This window comes from Hyperolius riggenbachi, chromosome 4, assembly GCF_040937935.1.
Source record: "Hyperolius riggenbachi isolate aHypRig1 chromosome 4, aHypRig1.pri, whole genome shotgun sequence".
NCBI lineage: Eukaryota > Metazoa > Chordata > Amphibia > Anura > Hyperoliidae > Hyperolius > Hyperolius riggenbachi.
Genome location: NC_090649.1, coordinates 405756587 through 405776259, shown reverse-complemented (window position 1 = coordinate 405776259; position 19673 = coordinate 405756587). Strand labels below are relative to the sequence as shown.

General features: G+C 44.1%; 1 protein-coding gene across 3 annotated transcripts in view; it reads left to right on the top strand.

The window, feature by feature from the left end:
* Positions 1–19673, top strand: part of LOC137504210 (uncharacterized) — a 160039-nt gene that overhangs the window by 46586 nt on the left and 93780 nt on the right. For all 3 annotated transcript variants that reach the window (XM_068232315.1, XM_068232314.1, XM_068232316.1), the window contains 2 exons: positions 3560–3781; positions 18284–18483. In XM_068232315.1, coding sequence (XP_068088416.1) covers positions 3560–3781; positions 18284–18483 — 422 coding nt within the window. The remainder of the gene's footprint in view (positions 1–3559; positions 3782–18283; positions 18484–19673) is intronic.

Here is a 19673-nt window from a genome sequence, read left to right as displayed (position 1 = left end):
AACAACACAGGGTTAAGGGTTAAGTTTTTAGTAGTAAATAGTAAAATATTGACAACGTCAAGAGGAACTGTTTTTATGGATTGAACCTCATTCCAATCAGTAGCTGATGCCTCCTTTCCCACAAGAAATATTTACCTTTTCTCAGATAGATCATCGGGGTGAGTCTGTGTTGCTGATATTGTGTTAAAACCCCTCCCACAGTGTGATGTCATGACCATGGCCCTGACAGTTTGCTGCCTGGGAACCTTGTTGCATTGCATTGCAGCTGAGGTGGCAACCCAGCTAGACGTACTCATTTAATTACTACATACCAATTTTTTTCAGTTGACCCCAGTTCTACTTTAAATACCTACCAGTGTGTAGAGTCATGTTGTTCAACAGAACAAAGTACATGAACTTTGCCCCCTCTTAGTTACTTCTTACTTTCTAGAAATGAAATATTTAATTTACAGTAGACATTGCTTCCTTTCCCTATCAAAGCCGTTTTCTCGGTTACATGGAAAGGTTTCCCTTTCTCTGACCCTCTCTTCATCTTGAACTCGTTACTCTTGTATATTAAATAATGTATTATAGCTATGCAGCGTGAAGAATTTCAAAGCAAAAGCACATAAGTAATCCAGAATATCAACATGAAACATACTTAATTGCTGCTGTGTGTTGGGAAATGGAAGCCAGACACAAGGACTTATCCTCTATGTTCTCTGATTAAAGCCTTTCTGAAACAGCAGATAGACTGCTCAGATCTCCCCAGTGATAAGGCTTTCCAGTATAAATCACAGGGGCATAGCTTCTTGTCAGCTACATAGGATGTGGTCAGGCACTGGGACGGATCAGCTTTCTGGAGGCAGCACAGTTTGTGCGCAGAAATCTTAAGCGTTTATTTACAAAAGACAGACCAAGATTCAACATATACATTCAGATCATGTTTGCATTGTCATGGCTTGTACATGTGTCTGGCTGCAAACAAGCTCCATCCGTCTGTTGTCACTTCCAGTATGGGAGATGCGTTTGATGGATGTGGTCTGTGGATGAACTCATGCTATGAGCCCAGGATTAAGGGAAAGGGGTTTGTTTACAAAGCAAATCCCAAATAACGAACTGGAACTAAACTGAAGCAGTTACTGAGAGCAACCTGTCAGGTTTCTTCTATTTAGTCCATCAAGGATTCAGTATCCTAGGGCAAATTTACAACCCAGCACCTGCAATCACCATGCTTAGCCTGTGAGCCTTCCTGTATGCAGTTTGAGCCAGGGCTGGTGCTTTTATAGAGGCAAAGGGGGCAATTGCCCAGGGCCCCAGAGCCCGTGGGGGCCCCCAAGGTGCCCCTCCTCCCCTCCAGCTATGGTGACCCATGAGATCAGGGATGCTGTGTGTTCACTCTGTACAGGAAAGGGAGGAGGTGAGTAATGGGAACCTTAAAATGCTTTTTAGAGGACATATGATGGACACCTAAAAAGTTTGTGTGACAGGGGAATTGGGTGGGGCCTGGCAGCTAGTTTAGGGACCCTGGAGGTGATTTGGTTGGCAGGGCTCTCTCCCCCTTTTGTGTCTTGGAAATCATTATACATTTTATCCATCATGTTTCTTTTGTCACTGTCATTAACAATTCTTTATTTTGTATCGATTCTGTATTTTTTCACCAATTCTGTATTTTGTATATTGGTGTATTCCATGTGTCTGTATTGTTATGTACCACCATGTTTGTTTCTTACTTTGCACAGCGCCACGGAGTATGTTGGAGGTTTATGAATCATTAATAATGACAAAAGGGAGAAGTTAGGGGAGCCCCCCCAGTTACTTAGTCTCAGGGCCCCATTGTAGCTAGAACCGACCCTAGCTTGAACTATAATATACATTAGAGATATGAATACGATGTGATCTCTTGGAGATCGAAATATCCTAATTATGCACCATGGTGGAGGGTGACCAATCACCCTAAAAAAGAAGAACACAGAGTCAATGGGAGACCAAATGTTGCAGTACGTCACAGTTTGGATGATAAATGTCAAAGGAAATGTTGGTACTCACAAAGGAAGGTTGCATAAGGGGCAACCAACCACTGAAGGCAGGTAGTGATGTATAAACCCCACTCCACTCGGGTATCCGGCTGGAACTGGATCCGGTCATGCTCTTGGAAAAACAAAAACAAAGGTCCTATAGGCAGCACACCACTGGGTACCAAGGTCCTTCCTCCCAAAGGAGGGTGAAGAGTACAAAGGGATTAAGAGGCGCCCAATAGTAGATAAAACTGGGTTAAAAACAACTAAAAATAGAAAAAAGAAGCTGCTTACCTCAGGAACGACATTCATATATCATATTTTAGGACCATTGTAGTCCCTTACACACTCCAATGAGTTCTGGGTCACCATGAGCTTGCTGGTTAGTCTGTGCCTCTCGGATTTACAAGCCCTACTCCATAGAGCCAAATTAATCCATGCCATGCACTGATGAGGATCAAACAATCTGAAACAGTCTGTATGCATGTTGGATTATTATGGCTCTGTACATATTAACAAGCTGACACATCATTGCATTCCAGCGGTTCTGGAGGTGTGTTTAGCTTCTAAGGGTACAATGGTTAATTTGCATATATTCAGCAGTGGTGCCTGGGAGACATCTCGAGCTCACTCCAACCTGAATTATCGCAAATTCTTTCTGTTTTAGGAAAGCAAACTTTTGTTTTTCTTAACATCTTAGTAAGGGGTCTTTTAGGACCATTGTAGTCCCTTACACACTCCAATGAGTTCTGGGTCACCATGAGCTTGCTGGTTAGTCTGTGCCTCATATAAATAGGAATTTTAATCATTGGCAGTGCTACACTGGGGCACTGGCCCACCATGAGTGCCAACCCCCCCCCCCGCACCTTAGTAACACACAGTTAACTGTTTTCAGGCTGTAAAACGCAAGCTCTAGTCTCCAGCAATGCTTAGCTGCTAAGATGAGGAATTACACACAGCGTTTCTCTCTCTCCTGCCTCTTTGCCGTCCCCTTGCTTGTGATCTATCCACACAGGAGCAGCTTGCTAGCAAGGAAGTATTAAAGCATGCCAACAAACTAGCCAAGTACAAGTATAGGTAACTTTTCTTCAATAATAGCACCATTGTTTGGACAATCTGCTTTGCTCAAAATCCTTTGAGTTCTGTTTGTGATGTTTACATTTGATTCCTGTCATTGCTGAACTAGTTAGCATTAATTTTGTCACCTGAGTTAGGCAAAACATATATAAATTTCGCCACAGAACCGTAGATTCTGATCACCCAAATCTGCCCCAGCAGTCAGCCATCGTGCCCCTTTTGTGCCCTCCCCAAAAAATTGAAGCTGAAGCCGCCACTGATTTTAATAAGCACAGGCAATGCGTTTCGTGGGTCTGCGCCCACTTCCTCAGGCCAAATGCAGTGCTAAAAGAGTGTAATGAGCCAAGAACAGAGTGCCTCTGGCCTCTGGTGCTCTGTTTTTGTCTTTGCTGTATGTGGCTGGTAAAGGGTTAAAATGCATACTACAGGAGTAAATATATGTATTGTTTTAAATTGTTCTTTCACTTGTAACATTTTCATTTCAGCGTGACAGCGATGAAACCGATATTAGCAGTGCAAAGGCCACAGGGAAAGATGAAGAAGTACAAGCCATTTGCAAGCTGCATGGCTTTAGTGGGAGGCCAAGCCTGGAGCAGCAGCTGAAGGCCCTAGACCTGGAATATCAGCAGCTGAAAGAGCAGGGCCAGTCCAGCAGAGCTGACTACATCCAGAACCTTTATGCCTGGAAGTCCAAGCAGGCTGGCAAGGTAAGAAGACACGCAGATGCTGATAAACTGAACAGAAAATGAACCTTATCAAACAGTGAACAAATCATATGCGACTATCCAACTAGTCACATGTTGTCTGCTTATAGAGTGGGTGTAACCTCACACATTAACTAGACATTTGTTACCCTAAACGATAATTCAATTTATGCGTGTAAGTGTTCTTTAGGACTTTGCTTTCGTTTTGCAGTTACAGATTGCCCAGCAAGCAGGGCCGGATTTGTACTCTCTACCGCTCAAGGCCACTGTCACCAGTCACCCCCTTTCAGTATAGGTAGCGAGATGAACCCTCCCCTCCAGTATAGGTAACAAGATGAACCCTCTCACCTCCAGTATAGGTAGCCAGATGACCCCTTTCCACTACTATAGTTAGCCTGATAACAACCCCCCCCACCTCTAACCCCCACCTCCCTAAGTATAGGTAGCCAGATGACCACTACCCCTTTTCCTCCAGTATAGGTAGCCAGATGATTCCCTTAATCCCTCCTTTTCCTATCCCCCCTTTCAGTATAGGTAGCCAGCTCGCCTTCACACTGCAGCAGCCATCAATGTCACTCATTTCTCCACTCGTCTCCAGTGCAGAAACTACCTCTTTCCTTCTGTCTCCAATACTGCCCAAGTCCATAGCCGCCGGCCACATTGCAAACGTGCACAGAGAGCAAGGTGGCTGCTGCACAGGCGACTAGCAACAGAGTACCACGGTCAGGAACTCGCCTGATCTCCCTGCATTGGAGCATTTGCAAGCTTGCAAATGCTGCACCAGTTTATACTGCTGCTTTGGTGCCCTTGCTCCTGTGGTACCCTAGGCCATGGCCTAGGTGGCCTTGGCCTAAATCCTCATGGTGAACCAGAACTCCTAGGAGTGTGAAAGGGTCTAAAAAGGACTAAAAGGCCATCTTACTACTTTGTTTTGCAGTGAGCCAGGCAGCATATCTGTACACTGTTCTGGGTAAACCGCCACCCGTAAAGAAGGAAAGATCATTCGCAATAAAATGTATTTACAGTCTGTACATAGTTTTAGAGTAAAAACGTAATTCTAGATGGTAAAGTATTAAAGATTCATATAACAATATAGCAACGGTTTTATAGAGCTGTACCACTTGCAAACTGCAATTGTTATGTAATTGGTCTCAGAAAAAAAAACCATGGCAGAACTTGGGCTTTATGGGAACATCGGCGCAAGGGAGGGTATTATGGGAAAAATGTATTAAAAAATAGTGCAGTACACATTAGGCTGTTAGACAAAACACAGAGAGGAACAGGGAACTATAGAATATTATAATGCAATAGCTTGAGGAGCTACAGAGAAACAGACAACAACTATGATTATTTATTTATTTATTGTATTTATAAAGCGCCAACATATTACGCAGCGCTGGACATTAGTTTAGGTTACAGACAATATTTAGGGGTGACATACAGCAATATGACAATATTGGAATACAAGAAAACCAGATCACACAGCACAGTATGGGCTTGATTCACAAAGCGGTGCTAATCTACTTAGCACGTCTAAAGTCTTTAGACGCGCTAACCAGGGTGCTAAGTAGGTTAGCACCGGATTTCTCAATCAGATCGCGCGCTAACTTTGCGCGCGCAAAGTTTTACGCGCGCAAAGTGTTACGCGCGCTAAGTCCCATAGGCTTCAATGGGCACTTCGCGCGGAGCGCCCTGCGCTCTGTGCAGTACGCGCGTAAAGTTTTACGCGCATAAAGTCTTGCGCGCGTAAAGTTTTATGCGCGAAAAGCTTGTTTAGACGTGCTAAGAGGGTTTTCACAGGCGTGCTAACAGTTAGCACCGCTTTGTGAATCAAGCCCTATGAGTACAAAGTAATGCTTAGTCCGTCACTGGATGGGAGAATGGAGATTAGGCAATTTGAGTTCACTCAGATGCATAGCATGGGTGCACAGTAATGGAGGTGCATGATCAGGTAGGACACAAAAGTATCGCTACAGTGTTATCTGATGTCCATTTAAGGGGCCCATACGCTGGTCGATTTCAGCCATCGATCGATCAATTCTATTGAATCGATTGAGCGATCAGAAATCGATCCAGATCTATCGATGGATTTTGATCAATTTTGATCGATTTGATCCATCTGACAGGATGGAAAATCTAGGTCCATCTGCTGCTGGCAGCAGATCGATAGCCCATAGAGTTGCATTGGATCCAATGGCCCAGTAATGCATTTAGATCGATTTCCAATATTGGAAATCTGTTCCTAGTGTGTGGCACACATCAGATAGATTCCTGTCAGATTCGACTTTACAGGCATCTGACAGAAATCTATCTGATGGTCGAATTTGCTGCAAATCTATAAGTGTATGGCCACCTTTAGTATAGCTTGATCAGTGCAAGTTCAAACTACATTAGTGTCACAAAATACTGGTGCACATGCCTCCTGTGTCCTCTTTCTATCTCCGCCGTCTTATGGTGCGCCTGAAGACACGTGACCCAGCGACATTTTATAGTTACGTAACTTACATGCCGGGATGGTAAGAAGTCACAGGAGGCGCACACCAGCAAGGAGGGGAGTGTGCGCTCCACTGCCAACGCTCTGCATGGGCCTGGGGGAGCACAATTTAGATAGGGATTCTATCAGTCGTCCCGAAATCTACCACCTCTACTGCCACTCTAGCAATCAAAATTACAATTGGGGAGCAATGTTGTGACATCACTCTCTGGCAGTTTTGATCATAATGTTTGAATCTGCCAGGTAAAACGACACGTGTTTGGGCACCTTTACTGATGCTTGCTACACCTATAATGTGGGAAAAGAAATGTCCCTGGCCAATAAATTAAAGTGGACACAAACTCAGAGCTTCCTTTCTGCACTGAAAGATAAGCCACAGCGTGATAACCTTTATAGAAAACAATCTTCTTTATAATTTATGGAAATCCTAAAAAAATGACATTTAAAGTGTACTAGAGATGAGATAAAATAACAGATGTATACATACCTGGGGCTTCCTCCAGCCCCATCCGCACGGATCGCTCCCACGTACGTAGAGAGCGCACTTTTCTTGCGCTTGACTGGCTGCAGTTATGGGACCTGGTACCGGAGCTGTAGAAGGTTGAGGACGGCAGCGTGGGAGCGATCCATGCGGATGGGGCTAGAGGAAGTCCTAGGTATGTATACATTTTTTATATGATCTGATCTCTGGTTTCCTTTAACTTGTTTTCACTTTTGCAGAGGGCACTAAAAGGGTTAAACCCCTCAGTGTGTACTGTAGAGCTACCTCGGCAGAGCTCCTGCAGTCTATTCACAACTGCTATGTTTGTTTAATTTGGCTAAACAAACACAGAACACAGTTAAGTACTGTATATTTATTAAACAACTATATGTGGAATAAAGACTTTTGATTGTGTGCGGTGCAAGAGTTCAGGTCCACTTTAATATGATTGCTTCATTTAGATAGCGAGGTCAAAGATGGGACAGTTAGAGGGTGTTAAAACTAATCTTAACTAAGTACACTCTGGTTTGCTTCCCAGCCTGTCCTGATACTGAAGAAGTGGTACTACACTGGCTATATAAGTACATTTGAAGAGTAAGTGCCATCTCTTGTGTGCCTGAACTAGACATCCTCCGGTGGCCAATCTCTCTCCCCCCTTATCAAGCCTACACTGTCTTGTTAAAGGCACAATTATCTTTTAATGACATTAGTTTTTTCTATGGGTTTTTGTGTGTGCATTTTAATAATTTACTATATTTTACTAAATTGTTAACTGATTCTTCAGTTATGAGCAAGATGGCCAGGATTATGGCACCTATAAGACCATCTTCCAGCACAGCAATGTGTTTCAGTATGATCCCTGTTGTGTTGTGCATTTTGTTGAGTCTGCTGTTCACTAATGATCGGAGCTGCACAGTAGATTGCAGAGCGTCCACTTTATGCGAACTTGTCACTTTTCCTCCTGCAGCTAAAGCCTCTCTGGAGATGATGAAATGTGCATAGTATTGATTCCTTTAGAAGTTTCCATCATTGCACTGTACATTTCTGCTGTGCGCTGATGTTTCCCCGGAGACACAGCCATGGATGCTGTAAAGGAATTGCCTGCTGTAACTCAATTAAGTGCTGAAACATGAAGATCTTCAATAATGCATTATTTACCAGGGCATGACATAGTCAAGTGGTAAAACATGTCCATGTTATGACATAACCAGACAGCATTTTCTTCTCCATTTTACTGCGCGTTCTTAAAGGCACATTAAAAACAAATGTCTTCATTTTCTCTGAAATCAAATCTTAGTTCCCATCCTGTTGACCAGTGGTAGAGCTATGGACCCTAATGCAAATTTTACATTGCGGTCCTCAAGTGGTTTTTAACACTGCGGTCCTCAAGTGGTTAAGCAATACCAGTTGCCTGGCTGTCCTGCGTATTCTCTGCCTCTAATACTTTCATCCATAGACCCTGAACAAGCATGAAGCAGATCAGGTGTCTCTAACATTATTGTCAGATATGACAAGATTAGCCTCATGCTTGTTTCTGGTGTACTTCAGGCACTACTGCAGCCAATTAAATCACCAAGGCTGCCAGGCAATTGGTATTGTGCTAAAGGGATTAAATATGGCAGCCTCCATCTTCTTTTCACTTCAGTTGTCCTTTAAGCACAGACAGGGCAGGTTCTAGACTTTCTGCTGCCTGAAGCAAACGAGACCATGGCACCATTATTGGGCCTATCGGATGTCACTGCTACTGATCGAGTGCAGTGATTGGCCCAATGACAGTGCCGTGGTCCCGCCCTCAAGACCATTGGCACTAGTTAACGAAAGGAGCAGGCCAGTCTGGTGCCAGCACCCCCACCTGATTGGTTGCATGCCAAAGCTTCCCCTCTGATTGGCCATGGTGATCTCTGGCTGGTGATGAGGTTTTACCATAGCATGCCCCGATAAGAGGCAGATATCGACACCTCCCCTGCTTATGATGTCATGGGGAAGGGCGGCAGGTGCCACCAATAGAATGAGGGTGAGGATGCGGGGATGCATGCAGGAGGTGGGTAGTGTGTGTGCCAGGAAGGTGGGCGGGAGAGCAGAGAGCCGCCTGGCTGAAACACATGATTCAGGTGGCTTCATGATATGTCGGCCCCTGAGCAGTAATAGGAATACTCCTGCTTTGCACAGCTGAAATTCCTTTATTCAAGTACTTCAATGTTACTTCAATGTTGCCTGGATACAGGGATGTCCTGAATCTGCAGTCACTGTCTGGATTCCCGCTGTGGCTTTCTATTGGTTTAGACTGATGGGGTCCTCAGCAACCAGTTCAACAGAGCCCTTGCCATGTCCTCAGGCAGCTTAGTGCAGGTGGAAGTTCTTTAACTACCTAAGGACCGCATCACGCCAATGGACGGTAACGCAGCGGCAGCCCCAGGACCGCCTAATGCCAATTGGTGTCAGGTCCTGGAGCCGGCTACTGCAGGAGATCAAAAAATGAGGATGGGAAAAAAAAACATTTTTATTTGAAAAAATAAACAAATAAATAATAATAAACAAATGTCTGGGGGGCGATCAGACCCCACCAACAGAGAGCTCTGTTGGTGGGGAGAAAAGGGGGGGTGATCACTTGTGTGCTGTGTTGTGCGGCCGTGCAGCTTGGCATTAAAGCTGCAGTGGCCATTTTCACAAAAGAAGGCCTGGTCTTTAGGGGGGTTAATCACTGTGGTCCTCAAGTGGTTAATCCAGCAATATCAACATAGATGAAGATTTTAAAAAAAAATGTAGATTAATGATGCTGGATTGCAATAAAATATTTTAAAACCAGCTAAAAGCAGTATATGTGTGTTTTAGCTCATGGTAAAAACAATTCTGGAGCCCAAATTGCAGTCTAATCTTCCTGCTACAGTCACACCCAGACACTGTCCAATATACTACTCAGACACTTAACAACCTACTAGTATGTTTTTGGTTCTTTGAGTAAACCAGAGCACCCAAAGGAAGGAAGCGCTTACTTTGAACGCACCTGGCAAGCGAAATCCTCAGCACTACCATAGCCTGCAATGTTAATTGTGATATGATATTACAAACAGTAAGCGTTGGCACAATGGTACGATCAGCAAGCGGACAGCATTAGTGTTAGAAGTAGCATCAGTGAGGTTAGAGATAGAAGTAGCAGCAGTAAATTTAGTGTAAGCTGTTGTAGGCAGTGAGGTTAGTGCAGGTTGTGCAGTATTAGGAGAGTTAGTGTTAGATGTAGCATGAGTCGGAGGGTTAGTGTGATGGAAAAGGTATAAAATACCTACATTAATACTGTTGTAAGCTTGTGACAATCTCATTAGCCTCTATACTAAATGTACGCCCAGAGGAAATCCACACAAATACAACCAGAACAAGCAAACTCGATAAAGGTGGGATTTCTGTTGGGATTCAAACCCACGACCTTAGTGCTGCAAGGCAGAGTGCTGACCACCTCGCCACTGTCTATATATGAATAAGAATCATGGGGACAGTTTGTTTTTGCAGGAAGTTTTCCAAAATTATAATAGGGAAATGGTGAGTTTCATGTTAGACACACAGTACGTAGCAATGTTATTTAATAGATTCAAGGTCACCATCTGGAAACATGCTGTATAAAACAGAAAACACCTGGATAAACCTCACAACATCTGGATTGCCTGCTTTACTTTGCAGCTCACATTATACCCCAAAGACACTGCAGATGGATTTTACACTATACATGTCCAGTACAGTTACAGTGAGTGCCTATCACATCGGTTGGCTGCGCGTTTGTGTGCATTGTCTGTAGACCATTACTCCGCTGTGTGAAGAAGTATCTGCCCCGTCCGGATCTCTTCTATTACTGCATGTTTTTCACACTGAATGCAGTTTCATCTTTAAACAAAATGTTATGTTAAACAATAGGAACCTGAGTAAACACATATCACAGATTTTGAATAGCAAATTCATTATTGAAAGGTACATAGTGCTTCGAAACCCAAATCACTCAAGTGAAAAGTAAGTGCTCATGTAAGCTTAATAACTGGTAACACCACCTGTAGTAGCCAGAATTGTACAAACACTTATCATTTATCTCAGTCTTCCACATTACTGTTAAAGTAGAGTGACCAGATTTTTGTGGGTCCAACCTGGGACAGGGAAGGTGTGTGTGTGTGGGGGGGGGGGGGGGGGCGCGTGCCGCGGCGAAAAGTGGGGAGGACTGAGGAGCGCACCGCGATGAAGACCGGGGGGGCTGCGCCGCAGCAACAAATGGGCGTGGCCATGACATTGTATGGGCGGAGCTAACGTAATGATGTAACAGCGAGGCATAAGAAAGCAGTGTTTACGCCATGATGTGGACAAACGAGACTTTGCATCATGGGTGTGCAGAAACTGTGTGATGCTAATAGTATACCGTAACCACAAAGCAGCAAACATAGCCATCTATGACCATTAAATAATAAATGCAGTAACAGTTACCCCAGACACCAGAAACTAAATGCAATGGGCAACATGTCAGCACAAAATAAACGCAATGCGGCAACATGTCAGTATAAAATAAATGCAATGCGGGCAATATGTCAGTACAAAACAAACGCAATGCGGGCAAACATGTCAGTACAAAATAAAAACGCAATGCGGGCAAACATGTCAGTACAAAATAAACGCAATGCGGGCAACATGTCAGTACAAAATAAACGCAATGCGGGCAAACATGTCAGTACAAAATAAACGCAATGCGGGCAACCATGTCAGTACAAAATAAACGCAATGCGGGCAACATGTCAGTACAAAATAAAAATGCAATGCGGGCAAACATGTCAGTACAAAATAAACGCAATGCGGGCAACATGTCAGTTCAAAATAAAGGCAATGCGGGCAAACATGTCAGTACAAAATAAACGCAATGCGAGCAACATGTCAGTACAAAATAAAGGCAATGCGGGCAAACATTACACCAGAAAATTGCTGCAATGCAAGCAAACATTTCACCAGAAAATTACTGCAATGCGGGCAAACATTTCACCAGAAAATTAATGCAATGCGGGCAAACATTTCCCCAGAAAAGGAACGCAATGCGGGCAAACATTTCCCTAGAAAAGAAACACAATGCGGGCAAACATTTCACTAGAAAGTAAACGCAATGCGGGCAAACATTTCACCAGAAAAGAAACGCAACGCGGGCAAACATTTCACCAGAAAAGAAACGCAATGCGGGAAAACATTTCACCAGAAAAGAAACGCAATGCGGGCAAACATTTCACCAGAAAAGAAACGCAATGCAGGCAAACATTTCACCAGAAAAGAAACGCAATGCGGGCAAACATTTCACCAGAAAAGAAACGCAATGCGGGCAAACATTTCACCTGGAGAAAAAACGCAATGCGGGCAAACATTTCACCTGGAAAAGAAAGCATTTACTCACCTGGCAGAAGTCTCCGGCCTCTGACACGCTGCTCCCGGGACCACCTTCCTCCTGCTCGTCTCCCGCGCTGACAGGGCTACGGCAAGATGGCGCCCGAAGCCCTGTACTGGAGACACAAATAGTCTCCAGTACAGGGCTTCGGCAGCCATCTTGCCGTAGCCCTGCTCGCCTGCCGGTGTCGGAACAGACACCGGAAGAAGGAGGCTGGAGCGGGGCTGCGGACAATGAACTGGCACGGCGTCTATAGACGCCGCTGCCAGTTCATAAGGATAGTTCATAAAGATAGAGTGGCCAGAGTCCCGAGGCCGGGACGTCCCGCTGCTGAAAGCGGGACGTTTCCCGGGACCTCATTCAGCCTGGGACAGCGAACCCCGAATCCGGGACGTGTCCCGGGTAATCCGGGACGTCTGGTCACTCTAGTTAAAGGGGCACTTTTGTACACAAATTGTAAAATTTAAAATATGTGCAAACATAGACAAATAAGAAGTACATTTTTTCCAGTGTAAAATGAGCCATAAATTATTTTTCTCCTATGTTGCTGTCACTTACAGTAGGCAGTAGACATCTGACAGAAGTGACAGGTTTTGGACTAGTCCGTCTCTTCATAAGGGATTCTCAGGGATTTATCAAAAGCACTTAGGCCTGGTGCACACCAGAGGAGTTTTTCTGAGCGTTTTGAGTTTTTAAATCTGCTGCTAATGTTATCCTTTGTGTCTGTGCACACTGGAGCAATGAGGTTTTGTAAAAAAAAACATAGCATTACATTGGGAAGAGCTTTTGAAACCTCTAAAAGCTCTTCCCAATGTAATGCTATGGTTTTTTTTACAAAACCTCATTGCTCCAGTGTGCACAGACACATAGGATAACATTAGCAGCAGATTTAAAAACTCAAAACGCTCAGAAAAACTCCTCTGGTGTGCACCAGGCCATAGTGAATGGCAGTTATTCTGTCCAACTGTCAAATAACTGTGTAGCGATCAGGGAAGCTGGACAGCATCATTGTTTAAATCCTTTTTAGGGAATATTTTTATAAAGAATAAAAGACTAAGGCCCAGTGCACACCGAGCGGTTTTTGGAGCGATCCGCCGGCCGCATCCGCCTCTAAAAACGCTTGTCTAATGTATTGCAATGGGATGGTGCACACCGGCGGTTTGCAGTTTTTGCCAAGCCGCAAACGCGCCTCCTGCTGCGCGTTTGCGGTTTTCGGAAGCGTTTCGTCCTCAATGTAAAGTATAGGAAAAACGCAAACCGCTCTGAAAAACGCTAGTTCAGAGCGGTTTGCCAGGCATTTTTGTTACAGTAGCTGTTCAGTAACAGCTTTTACTGTAACAATATGTGTAAACTGCTACACAAAAACGCACCCAAAACCGCTAGGTATGTTTAGAAAACCTCTCTAAACATACCTAGAATCGCTCTGAAATCAGCTCCCAAAACTGCTAGCGTATTGCGGATCTGCTAGCGGTTTTGGTGTGCACTGGGCCTTACTGAGAATCCTCTATGAAGAGATGGACTAGTCCAAAACCTGTCACTTCTGACAGCAACATAGAATAAAAATAATGTATGGCTCATGGCTCATTTTACTCTGGAAAAAAACGTACTTATTTGTTTATGTTTGCACATATTTTAAATGTTAAAAATTTTGCCCCTTTAAAGAGTAACTGTCGGGCATTCAATCAAAAATCAATCCTTTATTTTTATCTGGTAAACATGTAATAAGGATGCTAACCGGGCAGACCAAAAGTTAAAAATCACTTTAGTCTTCTTCTCCATAAGGGCCCATTTCCACTAGCCACCGCACGCGGCTGCGAGATGCGCGGTGGCACTTCCTGGTCAGCGGGAATGATGACGAATCCCAGAAGCCGCACCATGCACGATTATGGGACTCGCAGCCTCCCAGAAGGAAACTGATGGCAATGTCGGCCGAATCGCTAAGGTAGGCGATTCGACCTGCGGCGCCATTGTTTCCTATGGCAGAGTTTCCCCGCGCGATTTGCCTGCGGGGAAACTCTGCGGATTTGCCGCACGGTTTCCGCGCTAGTAGAAAAGGGCCCTAAAACAACATTCCCCAGTTTCCGTGGCTCTTATTTGGTACATCTGCCGCACAAAGGAAGTTGCAGTGCATGGTGGGTTATCTTTTTTGCTTCTTTACTTTCCCCTCAGACCTAACTAATGCAGCCTGATTGGCTGAAACCTCTTTCCTTTCTGTTTTCCCCTCCCATAACTCTGTTCCTCTCTGATTGGCCAATATTTCTTAATGCACTTTCTACTCCAGACCTGGGTGGGAGTGTCTGAAGACTGGGAGGGGGACAGGCAATTATACACAGACAGAGTAAGGGAGAAAATTATATCAGGATTGGCTTCAAGATAGACACAGACAAAATGGAAAATCCTAAGAAGGATTTTCTCTTTTTTTTAACTAGAAAAATCACAAAAATCTAAATATGGACAGTGCAATACATTTGTTATGTAAGTAGAGCAAGTATTTATCTACTTATATATGTGTTTTTTTCTGAGATAGTATGGCTGACAGCTCCACTTTAAAGAATTTTAGTCTACTTTTGTTGATGGAAGTGTTTCAGTTTAAACACATACTGTAGGTTGCTTATCACGTTTACGGCTATTAAGCCACGAGGAGATTTGGACGCAAGCCTATAACGGGTGTGCTGCGCCCAAATTTAGCAGTATGCGCCAGCATTCTCTTTATAGCGGAGAAATTAAATTAGTGGCATTGGGCACAGAGCTTTAGCGGGTGCCCGTTAAAATATCAGCATTGAGGGGAAATTTGGACACCCGCAGAACCCGATAAGTGTTAGAGTGTGTGTGTGTGTGTGGGGGGGGGGGGGGGGGGGGTTTAAAGGTTAAATGTGGGGGGAGGGGGGCTTAAGGGATGGGGGGATCTTAAGGGTTAGATGTGCGTGGGGTGGGGTCTTAAGGGTCAGGCATGGGGGGATCTTAAGGGTTAGGCGTGGGGGAAGGGAGTCTTAAGGGTTAGGTGTGGGGAAGATTAAGGTTAGTTTTAGGCATTAAAGGGAGGGTTCTGTGTGAGAACAGGTTAGGTTAGGTTAGGAAATAGTAAAATATCTGTAAAGTTACCAATATTCTACTATAGATAATAGAATATCGTTGAAATTACTGATATTCTATTGCCGTTACTGTGCACCCATTTCTACATGCGTAGCTTTCTTTTAGCGTATGCTGCTAATCAGTAGTTTTGCAGCTACCTGCACAGGATTGGTTTAAAAGAGATCCTATAGTGGATCCAAGCATATGAATATACTACTGAATCCTGAAAAAGACGTTTTGCTAATAGAATTATTGCTGTTTCTTACCCTTTAAAAGGTTCTCCTACCTAATTCCACAAGGTAAAAACTGTGTTGAAATTCATATATAGCATGGTTGGTTGGTCAAAACTGCCCAACCTCTCTGTTAACTCTCTCCCTTCTGATGAGTCATACTGTCAGCTTAACTGTGTACAAAGAAAAGTTGAACACACCAAGCGGCTGTCTTATCTCTTCACAACCCAGAGCAAACAGCGTGCCTCATCAGAATATAGGGGGTGAGGAGAGAGTTATCTGCACAGTTTTCAGATAGCTGGATTAGGAAGAGGAAAACTTTTAAATGTAGCTAAACAACAACAGTATTTCTAGCAAACATTTCTTTTTAAGAATATAGTATTAGATTTATATACTTGGAACTCCTACAAGGTCCTTTTAAGTTATCACTAAGCTAATAACTTTAGTGCTTTCCTCCTCCGCGTCTTCCCCTAAAACTCCCAATTCAGGTGCATAAACGTCAGGATGTTAGAATTGAAAAAAGTACAGAGACTCTCTCTCAGTGCATTGCTATGGCCGAATTTTAGCCAAGTCCACAAATGCCCCTCCCACTGGCAGTTTGCTTGCATAACATTCATAGCTGTGCTGCACAGTGCCACCCTGGAGGGCAGTGAGGGACCTAATAGACTGCTAGGGGCTGGGAAAAGCCCTGGGTAAGTTAATCTAATCTTCCCCCAACCTCATATAACCTTTAAGGAATCATGCGGTATTTCATTCCATGTTTAATAAATTATTGCAGTGCATGGAAAATGGATGAAAGATGGGATAGAGATGACATTTAAAAAAAAAATTATACTGATAAATAAAGTGCAAGTCCAACGTGCACAAGATTAACATAGTATTTGTATCAGCTACTAGAACTATTAGTATTTTATTAACCATATGTAATGACTACATAATAATATTGTGAAATTAGGGAAAGATGTTTTTATTAACTTTTTTTCCTGAATAGTTTAATTAGTTTTCCCAGCAGGCATAACTACAATTCATAAGGCTCCCAGGAAAACTTTGATGGGATCCCCCAATGACCACACCCCTTTCCTTGCCTCCCCTTGGTGTCCTCCATGGCCTTGGGGCCCATCTCACAAGGGTCATAAGACAAGTGTGGCCAACATGATCCTCACACCCATAACAAGTGTAGCCACAAAACCACCTGACCTGAAGTATCAGTCAGTCTGTATCAGAGGAAGGAAGGTACTAACCTTCCTTCCTCTGATACTTGGGGTTGTTGGTGTCCCCCACAGCTCTTGGCCCCCTGCGATCGCTAGGGTGTCCACTTGCAGAACCCTAAAAAGGAGGACATCACAGGGGACTCTTAATATGGAGAATCCTGGGAGACTATTATGGTAATCTGCTTGGTTTGTCACACACACATCACCATGCCGCAACGAGTGTCTCACACTGCCTCACCTTGGCCTGTCCAGGCTCCCTTCTCAGACTGCTTATGCATTCTGAGTGAGGTAATATGTACATATCTGTATTACGTTTAATTGGAGACAGGCCCATTTCTAGCTGCAATGGGGCCCTGGGGCAAAAGTAGCCTGGGGGACCCTGTACACCCCTCCCCCCCAGCACAAATTCACTCCCTAGTGCCCCTGAGCACTGCCTGGTTCCCCCCTTCACGTAATTCAGGGTAGCAGCATTGAGGGGGCAGCATGAGGTCAGAGAGGCTGGTGATACACAGTAGCGAACAAGGTAAAGAGAGAGAGATATGTGAGGTAATTGCAGTATTTAATATGTGGGACATTTGCTTTACTTCATGTGTGGGGTAATTGTTGAATTTCTTGTGTGGTTTACTTACTGCAAGGTGACTGCTGCATTTTGTAAGAGGAGATGGCGGGTAGGGGGCGTTCTCACAATGTTTGCTCTGGCAGCAAAAAGTCTAGAATCTGCCCTGCCCCCCAGGTCTCCCCCCGACAAGGTTCTGCTAGCCAGCTGTGGCAAGGTGATGGGCGACACTTTGGGCCCCTATGCACTCTGGGACCCTGGGGAAATTCCCCCCTTTGCCCCTATGGCAGTGCCAGCCCTGATTGGAGAAAGGCAAACTCTGGCACTACAGTGCAAATTAATTTATTCAAGTAGTGACATCTGTTATTACACGTGATTCAACATTCAGTTCAAAGTTCATATAAGCTGTATGCGTCCTACTGCAGATGGAGAGGGAGTAAAGACGATGCATACTGGGCACGGAACGGGAGCATGACAGTTATTTTGCAGAACAATTTAAACAACCACGGTGCTCCTTCCGAGGCTGACCCACTGCCTGGTGGGTCAGCCTTGGAAGAACCACAGCAGCGCAAAACGGCCATCAGGCTCCCGTTCTGTGCCCAGCACCCACTGCCATCCCTCTTACTCCATCTATGGTAGGACACATTCTACTTGTATGAACGTTGAACTGAATGTTGAATCACATGTAATAACAGATATCACTACTTGAATAAATGAATTTGCACTGCAGTGCTGGTCTTTGCCTTATTCCAGTTAAACTGCATACAGATTGTCTGAACCCCTCCAGAGCATAGCAACCTTCCCAGGGGAGACTCCATAGCTATCAACACATACCCCCAATAAAGATAGTGTCGGCATCTTCATATTCCACTTCTATACACATTATAATTGTATTATTTGGTACTGCATTCAGAGTTAGTACTGATCCAATGTAAAGGGGCTGAATTTAGCAGTTTGGCTAGGGATCAGCTCAGTACAGCTTCAGGCCTCGGTAATACTGGAACAGTCCAAGTCTTTAATATAAAGGCTAACCAGAGACATGCTTTTTTCTTTTCTCCTATTACAGAGCGGAGTGATGTCACTGGATGAAGAGAATCCACTCACACAAGCCTTTCTGAAGTATAAGGATGCTCTGTCTCTGGATCTGAATAACTGGCAGTACAACCTTCATGTGGGCCGACATCTGCTGCTCCAAAAACAAGCAAAAGAAGCTTTGAAGCTCCTAGAGAGCGCACTGGCACTCCGCCCGGCCTCCGCCATCGCCAGGTAGCATTGCGGTTTCATTATTTTCTTTGATGTAATGTCATACTTAGTTACTTATAATTAATGATAGTTGCTAATGGCTGCTTTTGTACACAGTGTTGGTATAAAACATAACATTTTAACCACTTCACCACTAAGGGCTAGTTCACGCTGGGCGCTTTTCTAGCAATTTTGGTAGCGTTTCAGATCACTGGTGATCAGGCAAATCACCGGAAAAGCGCTACAGCAATGTATTTCAATGGAGCTGTTTTGATTTAAGCATTTTTAGAAATCACAAACGTGGTGCATGCAGCGTTTTTGAAGCGATAGCATTTGCATTATAAGTATATAATCGCTTCAAAATTGCTTTTTATTTTTTAAGTGCAGTGATTTTTGTGCGCTTTTCCCATCATTTTCAAAATATAAACTACTACCCACCAATCACTGTATAGGGGATAAAGAAGTGCCATGGTTGTATAAAATACGTTAAAAACAACTAAAAAGGAACAAGTGAGGTGGCTTACCTCAGAGATTAAATTCTTAGACAAAGAATTTTTAATAACAAAGCACAGGCACCGCGTTTCACGGGTCTGAGCCTGCTTCCTCAGGCCAATAAAAGTGCCAACATTCTCAGCCTGAAGCTCCCTGAGTTAGTGGTGTAGAGACTGTTGGCACTTTTATTGGCCCGAGGAAGTGGGCTCAGACCTGTGAAACGCGTTGCCTGTGCTTTGTTATTAAAAATTCTTTGTCTAAGAAATTTGTCTCTGAGGTAAGCCACCTCACTTGTTCCTTTTTAATTGTTTTTAAAGTATTTTATACAACAAGGGCGCCTCTTTATACACTATATGTGCTAAATCTACCCCTCAACGTCCCTCGTTGAAGGGGTATAAGAATTAGCCACTGTGTTTTTACACAAGCCTAGTGCTTCTTTTCATCAAGGAGAGCGACCAGCCAAGGTCCTGATGGACCACCCCGAGTGGAGTCGGGTTTATTGTCTCCACCTGCTGCCAGTGGTCGGTTGCCCCTAGCAACCTACCTTTTGCTTAATTCTCTCCACACATTGTGTTACTTTCACATACTGCACCATTGGGCTCCCTTTTTCTCTCTTGTATCTTTTGCTCCAGGGTGCTCACACACCCCATCCACTTTGGGTCCACCAATCACTGGCTGATTGCTACACTCTGAAATTACTCAAAAAACACTTTTTTACTGGA